The sequence below is a fragment of the Phytophthora ramorum genome (genome assembly GCF_020800215.1).
Source record: "Phytophthora ramorum isolate Pr-102 chromosome Unknown Phyram_PR-102_s0008, whole genome shotgun sequence".
NCBI classification, from domain to species: Eukaryota; Oomycota; class Peronosporomycetes; order Peronosporales; family Peronosporaceae; genus Phytophthora; species Phytophthora ramorum.
Window position 1 is genome coordinate 1,541,992 of NW_027150654.1, and position 16,777 is coordinate 1,558,768.

Genomic DNA, 16,777 nt, shown 5'->3' on the forward strand with positions numbered 1-16,777 from the left:
TCAAACGTGCTGGTCGTGCACCACCGGAGAAAAGGCAAAGCCAACGAAGCGTTCAATGTTTTTTGTTTTGGTTTTCCTACTTTTCTGCTTGTTATGCTCGTTTTCCCGAGAGGTTCCCACCGCGTGATGCTTGTCATCCAACTGCGTAACACCGCCGACGCGTCTCTCCTTCGACGCTGCTGAGAACATCATCTCCTCCTTACCTTGTTCAGGCTGATCAGCTTCCAACTCAAGACGCCGGACGAGACGTTTGCGACGGGATGGTGCAGCCGCGGCAAGAAAGCCTTCAACTGTACAAAATACCATCATTTTACTCGTCCGTGAAACCCGTGACTTCCATATTTATCACCAGCGACAGCACGTCTTCCAGCTCCTTCTTCGACTTGTACAGCGGCAAGTCGATGCGGTTGAAGCACGTGTGCGCCCGAGGATAGGCGTGTTCCGGGAAAGGCACGGCCTTGAGCGTGAAGTGGCAGATACGACCGTCATAACTCGTCAGCGCCTTGAATCCCTGGACGGGCACGCGCGATGAACCCGTCGTGAACTGCAGCAGACGTGCACGCTCTTCATCTGAGAACGCCTCGACAATCTCCCAGAACCACGTCAGCAGCTCCTCGGAAAGTTCGTCCGAGACCTGAGTGTGAGCCTTCCAGTCATCCACGTCGATGGACGGCACGCCGCACAGTACCAGCTCCAGCTCCTGGTAATCAAACACTAGGATAAGCTCCTGCGGGATCACCTCAAACACGCCGGCCATGAGGTGCTGCAGCTGCTCAGCGTACGAGTCCAGCATTATGTACCGCAGACGCAAGTAGATGTACTCCTGCTTGTTCTCGTCCGTAAGATCAATGTCCTTTCCACCCTCCTTCAGCTCAATAGTCTCCACCTCGCCGTTCAGTTTTCGGTTGGTCACTGTGAAGTCGAGTCCCAGAGCATCCACGCCATCATTCTCCTTCATCCACTTGAGCGAGTTGTGCACTTCCTGGTCAAAGAATTCCAGGTCACTGAACGAGATGGGAACACCCAGCAGGTGCTTCAGCACCGGCAGCGCCAAGTGAGCCTTCATCAGCTGACCCTCCAGCAGCGCACGCCCCAACAACCGACCAGCACCGCGGAAGTACAGCAGGTGGTCTGCCGAGGCCTCGACCGAGTTCGGGTTAATAACGTACGCGAGCGAGTCCACGTGCGCGCACATGAACAGCCCAATGGTCTCGTCAAACAGACGCTCCGTCACGAGCGAGAACCACTCGCGCTCCAGTCCGCCTGCATCAATAGCCACTTCTCCAATGAACTCAATACGCAGCGGCATGTGAATATGCTCCATCTGCACGCCTAACAGCTGCTCCATAGACTCGACCAAAATGTTCTCGCGGTGCACGCGCATCTTGAGGTGTCCGTCCTCCCACGGCTTGATGAGCGCCGACGTCTGCTCCAGGAACCACGCGTACTTGTCCTTGAACGGCAGCGCCGCCACCTGTTCCAGGATCTCCAAGTCCTGCTCCGAGATCTCATAGCCGCGCGACGCCACGCGAGCGTCCACTTCACGGTACTCCTTGAACGTCATGCGGCCCTCCGGGTGGCGGGGGGTCTGCGCCAGTTGCGACACGAAAGCCAGCGACTGCTGGTGCACCAGCTCCTTATCCGGATCCGCAGCAATTGATGACGACGTCGTGGACGCCGTGGTCGCCTTGGGCGACAGCATGTCGGCGTCCGAGGCCGGAACGTCGATCCGGATAGCGTTAATCTTGCTTTCAATCCCTTCAGCGTCGTCCTTGGGCTTGGCGTTGCCCAGCGGGAAGGGCAGCTCCCGCTTGGCCCAGTAGCGCTTCCCGTCGAGTCCGACCTTACGCACCCAGTCCTGGCGGTTCCTAGCGCCTCGTTGGCGCGAGTTGAGCATGTTGAGGCGGCGGATGGCGAACGAGCGCGTGCGGTTGAAGCTTTTCTCCCTCGGGACGTCCGTCTCGACGGCCACGGGCTCTGTGTGCGCGGCTCGCGCGGGCGACTTGAGGCCGAGGCTGAAGCCACGCTCCGTGCCGCAGAGCACGCAGGCCTTGGCCGAGCTCTTGTTGTGGAAGTCGCACACCTCGCACTGCCACTGGGTGCTCACCTCGTCGTGCGACTCCTGCACGTCCTGGCGTGTCATGGGCTGTCCGTCCTCCGTGTACTGTCCGCCCAGCAGCGGCTGCTGTAGGTTCTCATCGAAGCGCGCGCGGCGGCAGCAGTAGTACACGATGATGATGACCAGCAGGCCGCCCGTCACGTAGGCCAGCCACGTGGGCAGCGACCCGTTGGCGGCCTCCGCGCCCTGCACCTGCACGGCCGCCACCACGAGCGGCAGCAAAAGTCTCGACGGCGCGCGCATTCTGTCCGTCTGTCCTACGCTGCTATTGTCCCGAGATCTCGCGTCGCCTCGCCCTCGACGCGCCCAGTTTCGTTGTTGGGAAGGGGAATTGCAGAATGTCGAGGGGGGATAGGGTGTTGCTCTGAAACATGAAGGCGGCGTTTTCACTGGCCGAAATTCAGGCTGTTGATGGCCTAATTAACCGACTCAAAGCGGCTGCGACGCCGAGCGTTGTTGACGTGCAATAGGGATGCGTTGGCGCACAGCATGCCTTTCATGCGCGCTCAAGGAAATCCTGCATATCGATGGCCGGTGGTCGATGGCCGATGGCACACAGCGCGCGTCGAAGGGGCATTACTACACCAAGCGCAGCGCATTTCCTGTGGAAGGAGGCGGAATGACTTGTTTTCATTAGGCATGTCTCGTGCAGATGTCAAAGATCCAGCTGTAACCTGGTTATCTCGGAATGTAACCCAGGTTGATTACGACGGTTACTGATCAAACCAAAAATAGCTCAATGATGAATTTGACCAGCCTGCAGTAAAATAACTGACGCTTCCGCAATTTACCTCGTGCAGCTCGACAGAGTTCCTGTGGAACTGGTGGAAGTTTGCGATGGCGGCTTTTGTGGTTTCGGCAGTGAAATGGACTGCCAGGGCAGGGCAGGAATCTCGCAAACGAATCCATTTTTTTTTAATGTGGATAAATAACGGGCTTTGCGGACGCTACCGTACATCGTCCTCTTCTCATTGTCCATCTATCGTCCTCTTCTTGTCCATCTAAACTTCAACACAGGAGCCATCGCTCATGTGTCCATCGTTGGATCCTGGAGGCGACGGTAGCGCTGCAAAGCTGCGCCTCGCCTCGGTGTAACTGGACGCCTGCGACGTCGTGGTGGACGACGTAGCGTACACGTGCTGGGACTCTTCGTCGTCGAACAAAAGCGGACGCTTCGGGTCGTGCGTCTGGTATCCAGATGGCGAGTTGGCACGCCGGTCGATGAGCGCACCGAGGAAGCCCTCGTCCTGGTTCAGATTCGGCTCCTCGTCCTGCTGGTTCAGTAGGAACACGAACAGGAACATGCACGCGGCCGCGAAGCACGAACCCAGCAGGAAGGCGTTCTCCCACGCGCCGAACGCGCCGCCCTCACCGTTGTCGCCGTAGATGTTGCCACGTCCGCCCTGGCAAATGTCGCCTTCGCACGCGAAGCCCACACGCATGCGCTCGGCGTCGAACAGCGTGTAATATGTCTTGATAAAGACGTCGCCGAGGATCCACCACTCGTCCGTCGTGGACTGGAACTGCAACTTGCACTGCCCCCAACCCGAGCACTGCACGTAGTCCTGAGGCTGCAGCAGGAACACGTTGTCCGGCTCCATGCCGAAATGCAGCACCGGAAAGTCCTTCACAGCTACGCCGTCGCAATCGATACCGTCACAGTCAAGCCCGCGCGTGATCTTGCTCACCACCTCGTCGTACTGGCCCGCCGGAACGCTGATGAGCGACGTGCCCGTGTCAACGATAGCATAGCAGAATGGATCGCACATGTTGGCGGTGACATCGGTCTCGCCATTGTTGTTGTTGTCGTCGCCAACCGGCTGAATAGAAAAGTTGTTCATCTTGATCGTCCAGTACATGAACGAGTCGAACTCGGGCAGCTTCACCACAGGCGTGTAGTGAAATGACGCGTTGGGCCCCACGACCGACAAGTCATAACCCCCTACATGCAGCTCGCTGCCAGTCCTGTAGGCCTCGGGGGTGAGGTAGAAGGCGAACATGTTCTCCAGCTCAGCGTTTTGCCCTGCAAGTGCTGCAAACACCGTGGGTCGACTGATATGTGCGAGTCCCTCGAATCCGAGTCCAAAGATCCCGTCGGCCAGAAACTCCTGCAACTTGTCCGACTCGTCGTCGATCACTCCGAAGCGGACGCTATCCACCGTGTAGCCCGAGATGGTCACCGTATCCACCACTACCGTACCTGACACCGACCCACTCCCATACTGCACCACAACAACAAGAAATGTAAAAACTCCCAATTTCACTGCAAAAGGTGCAACATAACACGGACCGCATCGTAGAACTTCTCTTCGGTGTCCAGGAACGTCGTGGATTTTTGCGCGTCGTACTGGTGGTGTGACCCGCAGCTCTCACAACTGCTGCTGGGGATCCACGTGTCGCTGGAGCCCGTGTCGAACACCACGTCCATCAACTGCGGGGGGTTCCCGAATCCCACAGTGCCAATGTACTGCACGTTGCCAAAGTTCTGCAGCGTCACGCGCTTGGCGCTTGGCAGTGGGGGTTGGGCCGCGTCTTGCGTGGCATTGGCTTCTGCCACCGTCCACTCAGGGGCAGCCGGATGCGCTCGATACGCATTCGCTTCGGATTGGATCCAGTCGGTGGCGGGTAGTCGTCTCGCCAGTGATAACTTGAACGGCGCGGCATGTGCGAATTGCGACGTCAAGAGCGCGAGGGCGGTCAGTAGATGCAGCCACATGCGGGCGGAGTAGTCACTGGTCGAATGCGGCGAGGCGTGGCGCAGGTGCGCAGTCCCATTGAGACCGCAGGTTTTCGACTGAAACGGCGCGAACGAGACTGTGCCGGAGAGAGTTCTGGCCAATGAGAAGGTCAGTGATGACGCTGTTTTGACCAATGGAAAGTGATGCGATCTTTTGCGGTCGCACCCCTCAGTTAGCATATCACGTTCCGAGAAGGAATAAGGCCGCAATCGCGGGTTTGGACTGAGTAGATTTCCACGGAGAAGACAGATCCACACATGCAGGGCAGCCATGTTCGGCTTGACGAGTCGCTTATCTTCTCGCTCGTGGCGTCATCATCATTTCTACCTTTACGGTGACTGGTACGATGATGTTGCTGGTTTGATCCAGTTCGTTCATCGCACCGCATAGCATCAGCTACGCCGCGACGTTTACAACAACAACCAACGCCGGAGTGCACCACCTATCACGGTAACTCATGGCCCATGAGTTACCGTGATAGCTACTGTGGGTGGACAATACCAGCACATCTCCTCCGAAGGCTCGCTCCTTTGGTATCAAGACCAGGTGCATCTCGCCGATGATAGCCTGGCTCATTCATGCAGCAACAACTCGGGTACGCTAGAGTTCCTGAAAAATCTGCAAGATGCTGGGATTGCCAACAATGAAATTAAAGCTGTCACTCTGCAGCACTTCTTAGCTGCTATTGATAACTACTTAGAGCAGCTTTTTCCACCAATCCATCGCGGCCAAATCGAGTCAGAATTCTGCAGTCGCGAAAACACCAGTCGCTGGAGTAACCGCTGAGCCAAGATGCTGTTCCGCCTGACGCTGGTAGCCGCCTTGCTGGCCGTGCTGGCCACCGCCGAGCCGTTCCGGGCCACGCCAACGGACGCGAACACCGAGGAGCGCACCAGCGCTTCCATCTTCACGACGCTCTCTCACAACGGACCCATGGCCGGCATGGGCGCTCGCAGACTCGAGCCTTTGCCCACGCCAGGCGCGGACGAAGAGAGATCCTTTGACTTCTTCACGCCTCTGTCGGACGACGGACCGATGGCTGGAACGGGCGCGCGCAAGCTGCGCCAGTGAGTGCAGCTAGAAAAGGAGACATTTTTGAAGAAGTTGAGTCTTGATACATGTTCGTGACCCAGAGGAAGATTTACTTAACCTTGAGCGAGAAGAAATGAGTCTCCGTACAGTTGCGAGTGCATTTTGTTATCCGGTGTACTGTCCGCCGTTGGCTGCGTTGGTCCGCCCTGCGGCATGTGATGTGGTTTTGCACGGGATTGGCATCACTCGGCGAGTCAAGTCGCCGGGCGACCTCCCTCTCCCTGTCCACATTCCGGTCAGCGCTGCTGCCCGCGAGCTCGCCATACGCGCACCCTCTGGTCTGCTGCAGCTGGGAGCCCCAAGGCGAAAAACTCAGCCGGATTTTCCAGCCAAGAGAGTGTGAAATGGGAGCACAACCGCTCTCGCCCTTCCCCTGAAATTGAGACCATCCGCTTCAGCTTGCAACGACACTGTGCTGCATGAAACGCAGCTCTCGCTATCCTTTACACCGAACGAGTGGCAGGTGATGTGAACCCAACGGGTGTCCTCACTGCTGGTCTCCGCACAACGGAACTCGCTGACAAGGGAACAAATCGAGCAGAATGCGCCAACCACTTCATGCAGTGCTGCTATTGCTGCTGGAAGCGGCAAACCAGTTCGTGGTTGAAGGACGCTACGTGAGGGCACTGGAAGACGGCGGCGATGATGAGAACGATCGAGATAGCGGAGACGCAACCAGCGCCAGCGATGAAGAGTCGTCAAACGGCTCCAAGTCCGATAGTATTTTCGACCACACCGCGGTGGTCGTCGTGATCGCGGTCGTGGGCATCGTGCTCGTCCTCGCAGCTGTCATGCTCGTTGTGGTTCGACGGAGGAGGAGACGAGCTCTCGATCGCAACAGCACCACGTCCCCGCAAGCGAGTGAGCTCTCGCCTGCACCTCCCGTTCGCGTTGCCTACGCTCGGCATTAGTAGAGACACGGATACCCAGATCTAATAGAAAAAGCAGCTTGACCACAATGGCACGCTTCATCCCATCGACAGCGCACTCGTCGATACATATTTGAGTTGTTGCCAATGCTCCTAGTGCTGGCATTGATTGACCAAACGAACCAGCTTCGAACTCGACTGCGTCGGAGACTTCGCAGCCGGAAAGCGGTGCCACCGACCTAAAGTCGCCCCACCAACCGAGCGATGTCTTCTGTGCACTTGCTGTTGGGGTCCTCGCGTTGCTGGCCTATGCACACCTCGCTCTGCTACCCGGTAAGCTCCTCGGTGCTGCGGTGACGTGCAAAACACTCGCAGCTCTTCGACGAGTCGACCAAGAAGCACCTCGGCGCCATTGTCTACATCAAGCATAACTTCAAGCATAACGTGAAAGACTTGGTTAATGTTAAGCTGGGGGTAATACAAAAGAGCCCTCCTTCGCTACCAAAACATTATGATGCGCTCGCTGAAGTCGCCAGTCTACAGCTCGTCCTTCATGATTTTGCGCAGCTCGTAAGAAATGTGGATGGCGCTTGGGCGCTGGGCAGGGTCGAACGACAGACATGCGCGCGCCAGCTTCACGATGGAAGGTGGACTCGACTCGTCGAAGCTCGGCTGCAGCTTGCCGGCAGACACAAGCTGCAGAATGGTAACGTCTTGCATCTTGCCGCCGTTCGTGTTGGTAGCGTCATAGAACGGAGCCTTGCACGTGTCCAGCTCCGACAGCACCACACCGAACGAGTAAATATCGGCGAACTCGGTGTAGTGGCCACCCAAAATCACCTCGGGCGCGATCCAGCGCGCCGTACCCACGCCGGCCGTCATGGTCTCGTCGAAGCTGCGGTTACGCGAGATACCGAAATCGCTCAGCTTGGCGCCGCTCTGTGCGTCGATCAGCACGTTACGCGACTTCAAGTCACGGTGAATGAGCTTCGGGTTCAGCGTGTGCAGGTACACGAGGGCATCAGCAATATCAATAGCAATCTGGCACTTCAGGTTGGCCCACGTCAGCGAGCTGGCGCGGCTCGAATCCAGCAGCGACTTGAGGTCACCACAGTCCATGAACTCTGTCACAGCCTGAATAGTCAGAGCGTTGGTCCACGACACACCAATGAAGTGCACGATCTTGGGGTGGTCCATACGCGCCATCGTCTTAATTTCCGTCGCGAACGCCAGGGCGTCCTGCATGGACTTCTTGTCGTTCAACAACCGCTTGATAGCTACGTTCTCGTTCATGAACAGACCGAGCCATACCTCGCCAAACCCACCACGCGATAGCAGCTTGATAGCCTCCACATCGCGGTGCTCAATACGCGCGGCCAGCAGATCCGGGTCGTCCCAGATCGACGAGCCGAATGTCGTGTCGCCGCCCGTAAGACTCGATCCAATATCCGTGCCGAAGATTGTCGAGCCGCCCTTGGTCGAAAACTGACCGCCGTGTTTCTTGCGGTACCACACAAATGCAACGATGGCGACGACCAAAACGCCGCAAACCACGCCGAGCACAATGGCAAGCGTGTGGCTGCCGCCACCACCGTCGTTCGACGAGGACGTCGAGACTGTGCACAACTGCACATTTGCGTTGCTTAGCGTCGTGCTCGCGTATCCCGACCCACAGTCCGTGATGGTCACATCAGCATCAAAGGCCGCCAAGTTCTCCAGCAACGCCAACTGTGAGTCCGACACCTGCAGGTTCGTGAGGTTGCAGCTCGACATGTACAAGTACTTGAGCGCTCCCGACTCGGCCATCGTGTAGACATTGTCCGGGATGGTGGCGTAGGCGTTGCCCGACAGGTTGAGCGTCTGCAGGTTGTCCAGCACGGCAGGGAAATCCGTAAGCGTGTTGTAGGCCAGGTTGAGGTCCGTGACGGTGCTGAGGCCCGTCCAGACGTCGCTGGTGTTATCCGGTAGGTCCGTGATGTAGTTCAGGGACAGATCCAGCTTGGTCACGGCCGAGAAGTTGGCGAACTGGTCGGGAACTGCGTTCAGGTTGGCGTTCTCCAGGTACAGTGTCTTGTACGTCGTGGCGAGCGAGACGGACGAGATGGTGGTTCGCAGGTTCACGCTCATCAAGAACATGCTCACGACGCCACTGGGCGTGTCGAAGAAGGTTTGGTCCAGCGAAATGTCCTTAATGTCGCTTTTGCTGGTCGATTCGGTCGGGGTGCCCTGCAACTGGCTAGAAGTATGTGGCATATAACAGATTGCGTCAGTCCCTTTGTAGTCATACAAACACGAGTTTGACATACACCCCATTCAACAATACACAACGTACACTGAGAGCGTGGAGGAGTCGTACGTGAGCTCCGTGATCTCCGTCACGTAGGCCATCGTCTTCTCACTCGTCTCGGCGTTGGCTTCGAGCGCCAGCAGCCACTGATTGCCGTCCCACAGGAGCGAGTCCATGCACTGGTACGTCACGTTACACTCCGTGCTCGTGCCGGGCAGCGTGAAGGAGCTGTCGCTGTAGCAGGGGCCGCTGGCGCCCAGCTCCACGCATTCGTCCTGCGAGGGCGAGTACAGCACGCACGGGTTGTCGTTGCAGTCCGAGGGGCACCCCGACGAGGTCAGCACGTTCTCCGTGAGCGCCGTGCACTCAGCAGCGTGTGAGGAGCCGAACTGCAGCAGCAGCAGCAGCGCCGAGAAGCGCCAGACGTTCGAGCGCATGGCGGCGGGCGGTTGATTATTCGAGTGTGAGGGCTGGTGACAGGAACTGGATAATTGGAAGAAGGGGTCGGGTTGTATGTGTATGGGGAATTGTATGCCGATTTTATATGGCGAATTGTATGCCGAGCATGTGCCCGAGCCTCTGCCATTACACGACCCACTTGTCCGAGTTGGCGGCGATACACTGGGGGTATATGGCAGTCTACCATACAGTATTAGTGCCGTAGGAAGACATTGCCTCGATGCTCGATGCGCTGAGCGAGCGTGAGTGAGGGTGCTGCTACCGACTGGCTAAATGCTGCGCGACCTATCCGACGGGAAAAACAGGCTGGCGTGCGCGAAAATTTGGAGCGGTCCGTGTGGGGAGGGAGTCCGTATCAGTATCTTTGTACAGATCTTAATAACGGAAGGGGCGCACCTTCCAGGTCTCTAAAGTGGCGGTGTGGAGGGCCGATTCTACACGGAATTTTTGAGAACAAGAAATTCAACTGGAAAAATGCTGTGAAAAAAATACACGAAGCTGTTGGTCGGCGGCCAGGCCATTGCCGTCGCGATGGCATGGCTAGCACGAAGAGCGCCGAGGCGACACCGGAGCTGTTGACGAAGTGTTGCCAACACTGTTGGTGCCGCTTTGCTCGATATGGAAGAAACTGGCTCGACAACGGCAATGAGCGAAAGAAAGCAATGTAGCCATATTGCAGGCAACTTCAACGTGGGCGGTCGACTTGTCCAAGCTGCCCCGCATGAGCCGCTGGACCAGCATCTACAGTATCACCCTTGCTACAATGGGACGATCCTGGACCAGCATCCTTCATTTTTGGTGTTGTTGTCCAAGAGAGGCGTACCGGAGCCTGTGCGTTTAATCTAGCGAGGATCTCGCAATTGCACTAGTCGAGATACTACCACCAGTCGAGACGGTCTCAGAGACAGCACTGCAATCACCGAAGCCAAGAGTGCTTCGTTCATATACCGATGCGCTCCGGGCACAGCCATCGAGTCTTGTCTCGCTCTGCAAAAATAGCAGTTGACCTCCTTAGCTTTTCATGCCAGCATCATACTTCTGCTCGAGTCGGACGCAGGAGATCACGAGGCTCGCCGCCCACCATGTCTGAGCGCCGTTTGCTGCAACTGATGCTGCTCTTCGCGTTATTTACCGCTATCAAAGCAACGCTGCTCTCGTCCAATGCCTCGGACGCTACGCAAGCGCCGCTGTCAGGGTGCCAAGTGTGTGCTGAATCGGGAGACTGCTTGCATGCCTACCTCGATGGGCCCGGACAATTTTGCGGCAACTGGCTGGACCGAGCAAGCCAGCGACAGAGGTGCTGCTGCCCCCGTGAAGCTACGTGCGAAGTCTCCAACTACGCCTGCAAGTGCCGGAGCAGCAGAACCAAAGCGCCGACGACGTCAACTTCAACTTCAACTTCATCATCACGAGCAAGTTGGGGCACGACTTTCGGCTCGGTTGTCCTTCTCTTCGTCGCCTCCTCCATCCTCTGGTGCCTGTGCCCCTGCTGCCGCGCGAACCGATATGCGCCTCTTTCCCAGCCGGCGATGACTCCTGTGGTTGTGCACGCACCGGCCTATGCGAACGCGTACGGTCCTGGATATGGTCACGGGTATGGTCCCGGCGGATATGGTGGCCCAGTCTACAGTGGAGGCGGCTACCCGAACGGAGGAATGGGTGCTGGCTCCAGCGCAATGCTCGGAGGTGTCGCTGGCATCTTCGGCGGCATTCTTGTGGGGCAGGCTCTGTCAGATGCAGGTGGACACCACGGTTACCACGGCGGTGGAGGGGACACATTTTACGCAGACAACGGAGGAGGCGAGGAGTTTGGCGGCGATTTCTAACTCGTAGATAATGTTAACTTAGATTAGAGTTACTTCGTTGCGGGTGTTCCAATTCTTGAGTTCATCCAAGCGTGACGAGGTTTGCTCGTCGGATCATTTGCTCGAACCGGAACAGAACGTTGCCTGTCTCGACAAAGAGATACCTGGCCTGAGCCTCGTTGAGACAATCTGCGTGGCCGCCGTACGAGAACTGCACATGGTCTTCAAACATGTCGAACCGCATATACGTGTACGCGTCGCGCAAGTAGACCACGCCATTTCGGTTCGAGTTCGCCAGGTCATCAGGAGGAGGCACGACGATTGTCAGAATTGACAGCGATTTGTGGCCCTGATCGTCTTCATCTGCAACCTTGGACGAGATGTTCAGATGGCGAAAACGATGTGAGCGGTTCGCGTCCGGCGAGTTCCGAATCAGGACGGTATTGAATGCGTCCACACGCTGCAGTACGCGAATATCGATAGGGGAGCGGTAGCATCTCCTGTACATGTCGGGGCTGTTGAAGACCCGCCAGCCTTCAATGGCCAGCTCCTCTGCCAACGACACGCTGTCCATGCATGGGATGAGCTTCATGAAATGGAACTCGAACTTTTGCTTGTCGCTCATACTTCGCTGCACAGTCCAGCCGAAGAACTGCATGGCCTCGTTGATCATCTGGTCTGTCATGAACCTCGCGTGGTGGGCCTTCATCGTCTGATACTTGTCACGCACAATGTTGTAGCACGTCGAGGCCGGCATCGGCTCATAGTAGAATGGCTCCGTGTCCTCTGCAAAATAGGACCAGAATCCGGGGCGATTCAACGCCTGCACAGTCCTGGCAGGAAGCTCCGTCTGCAGCTGGGTGTCAGCCACCTCGGGGGTGTCAACCCGCAGCGTCGTCTCGAAGATGGCCATCTGCTCCAGGCGCTGCGCCAGAGCTTCGTTCTCTCGGTGAATGGCGTTCTCCGTCGCCACTGCGTCAATGTACTGGATCATGAGCTCTGTGCGCTGGTTCTGTGCCACTGTCGCCGTCGTGCAGCTCAACGACTCGGATGTGCAACCTGCTTCTTCGTTCCCGGTGGGGGAGTGCTGGGCTTGCTGGTTTGGTCCCGCGGTGGTTCGTCGTCTGCGCCAGGCCACCATACCGACCTGCAGCTGCTTGGACAAGTGCTGGTACTGCTTCCGCATGGAGTCCATGAGCACGTTGTGTCGGGACCTGCCTCTAGCCATGTTTTCTCGGTGGCGGCGCTTCTTGGCTTCGGCCTTGCTCTCCGCCTTGGACGACGACACTTCCTGGATCAGCTCGTCCATGTCCGCGGCGTCCACGGAGCTCAGTATCAGGTCGATGGGCGACAACGGAGACTGCCTGCCGGTCGTCGCCATCTCAGCGGCACGGGAATTACTGGCGAATGCCTCACCGATTCGTGGAGTCGGCTGGCAATTGATGGTGAGGATGCAGGAAGGAAGGCTTCACGGTCACGGTCCCGCCCTCAGCTTCTCTGCAACGTGTTATTTCAAAATGTACTAAAGTCTGACTCATATTTTGCTAGTAATTTGACCTGCCTCAGTTCCAATCTAATCGAAAATTTGTGCAAACCAACAAAAAAGTTGAAAAATGAAAGCAAGATGGAACTGTCCAAATTTCGACAGCAATTAGATGCATGCACAGCTTTCAGGCATCTCAAGTGTTGCTGCACGAGTTACTTTAAAGAGAGAAAGCTGCCTTGCAAAGCGTAGCGTGCAAAATATACCCCTGCCGCGTCCAGCAGACCAGTGGTCTGAGACCGGCCAGATGGGAAACACAAACAAGGAGGCGTTCATGTATGTGGACGGAAGTCCACACGGAAGTCCACACTGGTCGGTTCAACAATTGGACAAAAGATCGTCAGGGATTGATCGACACATCTTGTAATACCGCAGCGCAAAATCTTTGCTGGCGCCTATCCACTGCTCACAAATCAACATCTCACGGTCTGAGCCAGTCGCATTTGCTCGAAGGACTGGCGCGCACGAAAAACTCGATCCTTGGCGTCGCTCGCGTTGTCACTGCCATGGATGCCAAACGATACCTCACGAATCGCCGACCGCGTTTTGTGCAGCAGCAAGTAGGCATTCTCGTGTTTTGAACATACTGGGCGTCCGGGATTCTTCACTTCGATCCATTAAATATCCAGAAATATCAATAGCATATCCAGAAAAAGACCGCTGTTTCAAATTCAGAGCGGAAATTTGCCAAACCTGTCAAAACAAATATTATATGGCAAGCTTTTGCCAAAACCTCTGAAAAAATATGCCACCTTATATACATTTCCACAGTTTGGCAAACTTCCGCTCTCAATGTGTCGACCTCATCAAGTCTCACAGGCGAATTTATCCATACAAAACGGAGTTATCAATTAAAAAACGAACGTAGTGATAAAATACGGCGGGAGGAACACTTAGGGCTAGGCGATGAGTGGATCGTGTTCTGCCCAAATATTTTTTTTGGCTGGGATTTAAATGGCTCGGAAAGTCGGAAAGTAGGCAATTCACACTCCAGTGGAGGATAAGTTGCCCACTGCCCAACATTTTTTTTGGCTATATTAATTGGCTCGGAAATTTTGAAGTGGGCAACTTATCCTCGAGTCGAGGATAAGTTGCCCACTTTGCGACTTTCCGAGCCATTTAAACAGCAACGTCGAGGATCGGACTTTCGAGCCATTGATTGGTTAAATTTCATGGAGGATCCAACTTTCCGAGCCATTGATTGGTTAAATTGGTGGCTCGGAAATTTTGAAGTTGGCAGCTTATCCTGCACTGCAGGATAAGTTGCCCACTTTGCGACTTTCCGAGCCAGTTAAACAGCAGCGTGGAGGATCGGAGGTCGGGGGCTCGACATAATTTATGCCTTTTCTTCTTTATTATAAGCTTTGGAGAGGCTGTGGTTCTCGTACAGTTAATATATAAAATAACACTAGGTAGCGATTATCGATGGAACCGTGTTGACGATGGGAAGCTGCAATTGGAGTGTGTGGGGGGGAATGACGTTGAATTGGGAACATACTGTTGTATTGCGTGGTCCTATTGTTGGAGCACACGCCGTTGAGTTTGACGAACACATGTGGTCTTTTGCCGTGCAAAACAACTGGAAAGTTGAGATAGATAGCCGCGGTAATGTTCATCTGTAGCGCCAGGCGATGGTGAGAGCGTGTGCAGCAGCGGTTACTCCAGACCGGTAAGAAGGACATCAAAGCCGTCAGCGAGGAGCACGGCTGGAGTCGACGGACGGTCGCGCATTACTACGCCATGTACGAAAATGGAGAGAGTTTGCAGCCCCAGGTGTGGCATTGTGGTACCGATCGAGCATTCTGAAGGCACTTGAAGCAGGCTGCGTCGTTCGCATGATTGTCGACGAGCGAAGCGCGCTCCAGACCAAATACATGGCTTGGGTACGCAATTTCAAGGACGCCGGGATCCCTGTCAAGACTGGACGCGTGCCCAGCTTAATGGTCCACAACAAGTGGACCATCGTGAACGGCGAGTTTAGCCTAGGAGGCTCGGGCAACTACAGCAAGGCCGCGTTCAATGGAGCCCGCCATGTATAGATTTTTGAGACGCACACGGTTCAGGCGCACCTTGATTCCATCAAGCGCGAGTTCGAGCAGCTCTGGGAAGAAGGACGGGTGCTTCAATGGGCCTCGAGGCGTACTGCTTGCTTCATGTACTTGGGGGAGGACGAGGAAGAAACGAAAATGTACCCCCCGGGAGAGCAGGACGAGTACGTTGTTGATGTGTAAGATGTGGTTGAACGTGCGCGCCATTGTTCAGCAGATGCCCATGGGCGAAGTCAACGAAGGCATTGCTATGATGCGTTAGGGCCGTGGTGCGCTACCACCTCGTGCTGCGCGACATCAAGCCTGTGTACAAGAAGAAGCTCGGCAAGGAGCTGAGGTGAGCGGCGACTATGGCGATCTTCTGCTGTCCCTGTTCGACGCGCGCGGCTAGGCTGCTGCTGTTGCTGCACTGTGGTGCGTCGCTGTGCGGTTGGACGAAGACAAGCGATTTGCCAAGTTAAGGTTTGCTTCATTTGAAAAGCACATCCCGATGTCTATTTCCTGCGGGCGAGTGATGGACTCAAAGTACAGTCTTGGTAGCGCTTCGGTCCTTGATCCTACCGGCACCATCGCTGCACAGATTTTCCCAGCTCAGTTGCTGTTTATTACTCAAGGGCAATTGCTATGCTTCCACTGGAAAAGAGCGACTTGGAACTTAGTGTCGATGACTTGGTGGAGATGCCCGAGATCGGACAGGTGCTGTCGACGAGCCTCCCTATCTCGACTACTGCCAGTAAGACTGCCAACAACTCCATCTCTGCTGGCAGCTTTGGCGTTGAAAGGAACCAAGCGGACGACGAGATGACGAGTACGTTGGACAATGAAGGTATGGAGGTTGACGCAGAGGAAAAAACAGCAGAGAAGAAGCAGGAAGAGGATGAACATTTCGCTCATGAGATGCCAGACTCAATGTATGCAACCCTCATTCCCTTTATAATGGTTGTTGCGTGCCTCGTTTTCGATATGACGCTCTTTGACTAGATGAATCCCAAACTGTAACGATATTTATCGGGTTCATGTCGGCGCGTACTGCATGCTGTAGGCTGAGCTCGTCTATTCAAAAGCTTGCTGGAGAAGTGATTGCTCCACGTGAGAAGCCACAACGTCTGTCGTCAAGCAAGAAGTCCGGTCGCCACGTGAAAACTCTCAATGCCGTCGAGTTTGACGAACTTCGCCTCAAACTGTCAGGCAGAGCAGCGATACTCGGCAATCGCAAGCGCCAAAAGGTTCGTTGAGTGACACGTTCTGGCATGCACCACCGCCAAAATTGATGTTTGCCTTGCAGGCAAAGGCCCGCCAACAAAAGCTGCAGATCAAGGAACTCGAGGCGGAGCTGGCTCGCTTGAAGGAGATTGAAGCAGAGCTGGTGGTGTACGAGCAGCAGTCAGCCGAGTCGCTTCGTGCCGAGCTGAAGATGCACAAAAAGGAAGTCGCTGATCTTTCAGTGCAGATTGCGGTTGCTGCCAAGAACGAAATTGGGGTGGTACGCCATTGCTTCCGTGCTTGTCGACGCCTTTATTGCTATCACGACTACTGTTTTGTACTTGGTAGATGGATATACTTCGTCACGAACTCCGCAAGTGAAGAGAACCTAGTAGGTCCTAAGAAGGGCAGGGTAGGGTTTTATGTCTGCTGGTCGGCGAGATATCTAGATCAAGAGCCAAAACGAACGGCAAAACAAGATGGTTGTTCCTCGCAGGGTCTTTGGTCTATCGCTGGGTTTCAAATGGCTCTAACCGCCGATAAGCAGCACATTGAAAACACAACGATAAAACCGCCAGCTTTGGCAATCGCATTGAATGTAGAGAGGCCTTCTT

At 55.6% G+C, this 16,777-nt stretch overlaps 8 protein-coding genes across 8 annotated transcripts; 4 read left to right on the plus strand and 4 right to left on the minus strand.

The window, feature by feature from the left end:
• Nucleotides 1–310: 310 nt before the first annotated feature.
• Nucleotides 311–2,362, minus strand: KRP23_9462 (E3 ubiquitin-protein ligase NEDD4; the record flags this gene model as incomplete). The annotated part of the gene is made up of 1 exon (XM_067895020.1): nucleotides 311–2,362. One exon carries the CDS (start codon nucleotides 2,360–2,362, stop codon nucleotides 311–313), a length of 2,052 nt encoding a protein of 683 aa, XP_067742641.1.
• A 758-nt stretch (nucleotides 2,363–3,120) lies between these two features.
• KRP23_9463 (Pepsin F) lies at nucleotides 3,121–4,835 on the minus strand (the record flags this gene model as incomplete). Its single annotated transcript, XM_067895021.1, has 2 exons — nucleotides 3,121–4,341; nucleotides 4,410–4,835. 2 exons carry the CDS (start codon nucleotides 4,833–4,835, stop codon nucleotides 3,121–3,123), a joined length of 1,647 nt encoding a protein of 548 aa, XP_067742642.1.
• An 814-nt stretch (nucleotides 4,836–5,649) lies between these two features.
• KRP23_9464 (uncharacterized protein) lies at nucleotides 5,650–5,928 on the plus strand (the record flags this gene model as incomplete). The annotated part of the gene is made up of 1 exon (XM_067895022.1): nucleotides 5,650–5,928. One exon carries the CDS (start codon nucleotides 5,650–5,652, stop codon nucleotides 5,926–5,928), a length of 279 nt encoding a protein of 92 aa, XP_067742643.1.
• A 563-nt stretch (nucleotides 5,929–6,491) lies between these two features.
• KRP23_9465 (uncharacterized protein) lies at nucleotides 6,492–6,860 on the plus strand (the record flags this gene model as incomplete). Its single annotated transcript, XM_067895023.1, has 1 exon — nucleotides 6,492–6,860. One exon carries the CDS (start codon nucleotides 6,492–6,494, stop codon nucleotides 6,858–6,860), a length of 369 nt encoding a protein of 122 aa, XP_067742644.1.
• Nucleotides 6,861–7,355: 495 nt separating this feature from the next.
• On the minus strand, nucleotides 7,356–9,542 carry KRP23_9466 (putative serine/threonine-protein kinase; the record flags this gene model as incomplete). Its single annotated transcript, XM_067895024.1, has 3 exons — nucleotides 7,356–7,757; nucleotides 8,130–9,054; nucleotides 9,151–9,542. The coding sequence occupies 3 exons, from the start codon at nucleotides 9,540–9,542 to the stop codon at nucleotides 7,356–7,358; spliced, it is 1,719 nt and encodes a 572-aa protein (XP_067742645.1).
• Nucleotides 9,543–11,093: 1,551 nt separating this feature from the next.
• KRP23_9467 (uncharacterized protein) lies at nucleotides 11,094–11,390 on the plus strand (the record flags this gene model as incomplete). Its single annotated transcript, XM_067895025.1, has 1 exon — nucleotides 11,094–11,390. One exon carries the CDS (start codon nucleotides 11,094–11,096, stop codon nucleotides 11,388–11,390), a length of 297 nt encoding a protein of 98 aa, XP_067742646.1.
• Nucleotides 11,391–11,451: 61 nt separating this feature from the next.
• Nucleotides 11,452–12,750, minus strand: KRP23_9468 (uncharacterized protein; the record flags this gene model as incomplete). Its single annotated transcript, XM_067895026.1, has 1 exon — nucleotides 11,452–12,750. The coding sequence occupies one exon, from the start codon at nucleotides 12,748–12,750 to the stop codon at nucleotides 11,452–11,454; it is 1,299 nt and encodes a 432-aa protein (XP_067742647.1).
• A 2,834-nt stretch (nucleotides 12,751–15,584) lies between these two features.
• On the plus strand, nucleotides 15,585–16,544 carry KRP23_9469 (uncharacterized protein; the record flags this gene model as incomplete). The annotated part of the gene is made up of 4 exons (XM_067895027.1): nucleotides 15,585–15,871; nucleotides 16,003–16,186; nucleotides 16,246–16,443; nucleotides 16,512–16,544. The coding sequence occupies 4 exons, from the start codon at nucleotides 15,585–15,587 to the stop codon at nucleotides 16,542–16,544; spliced, it is 702 nt and encodes a 233-aa protein (XP_067742648.1).
• Nucleotides 16,545–16,777: the final 233 nt, after the last annotated feature.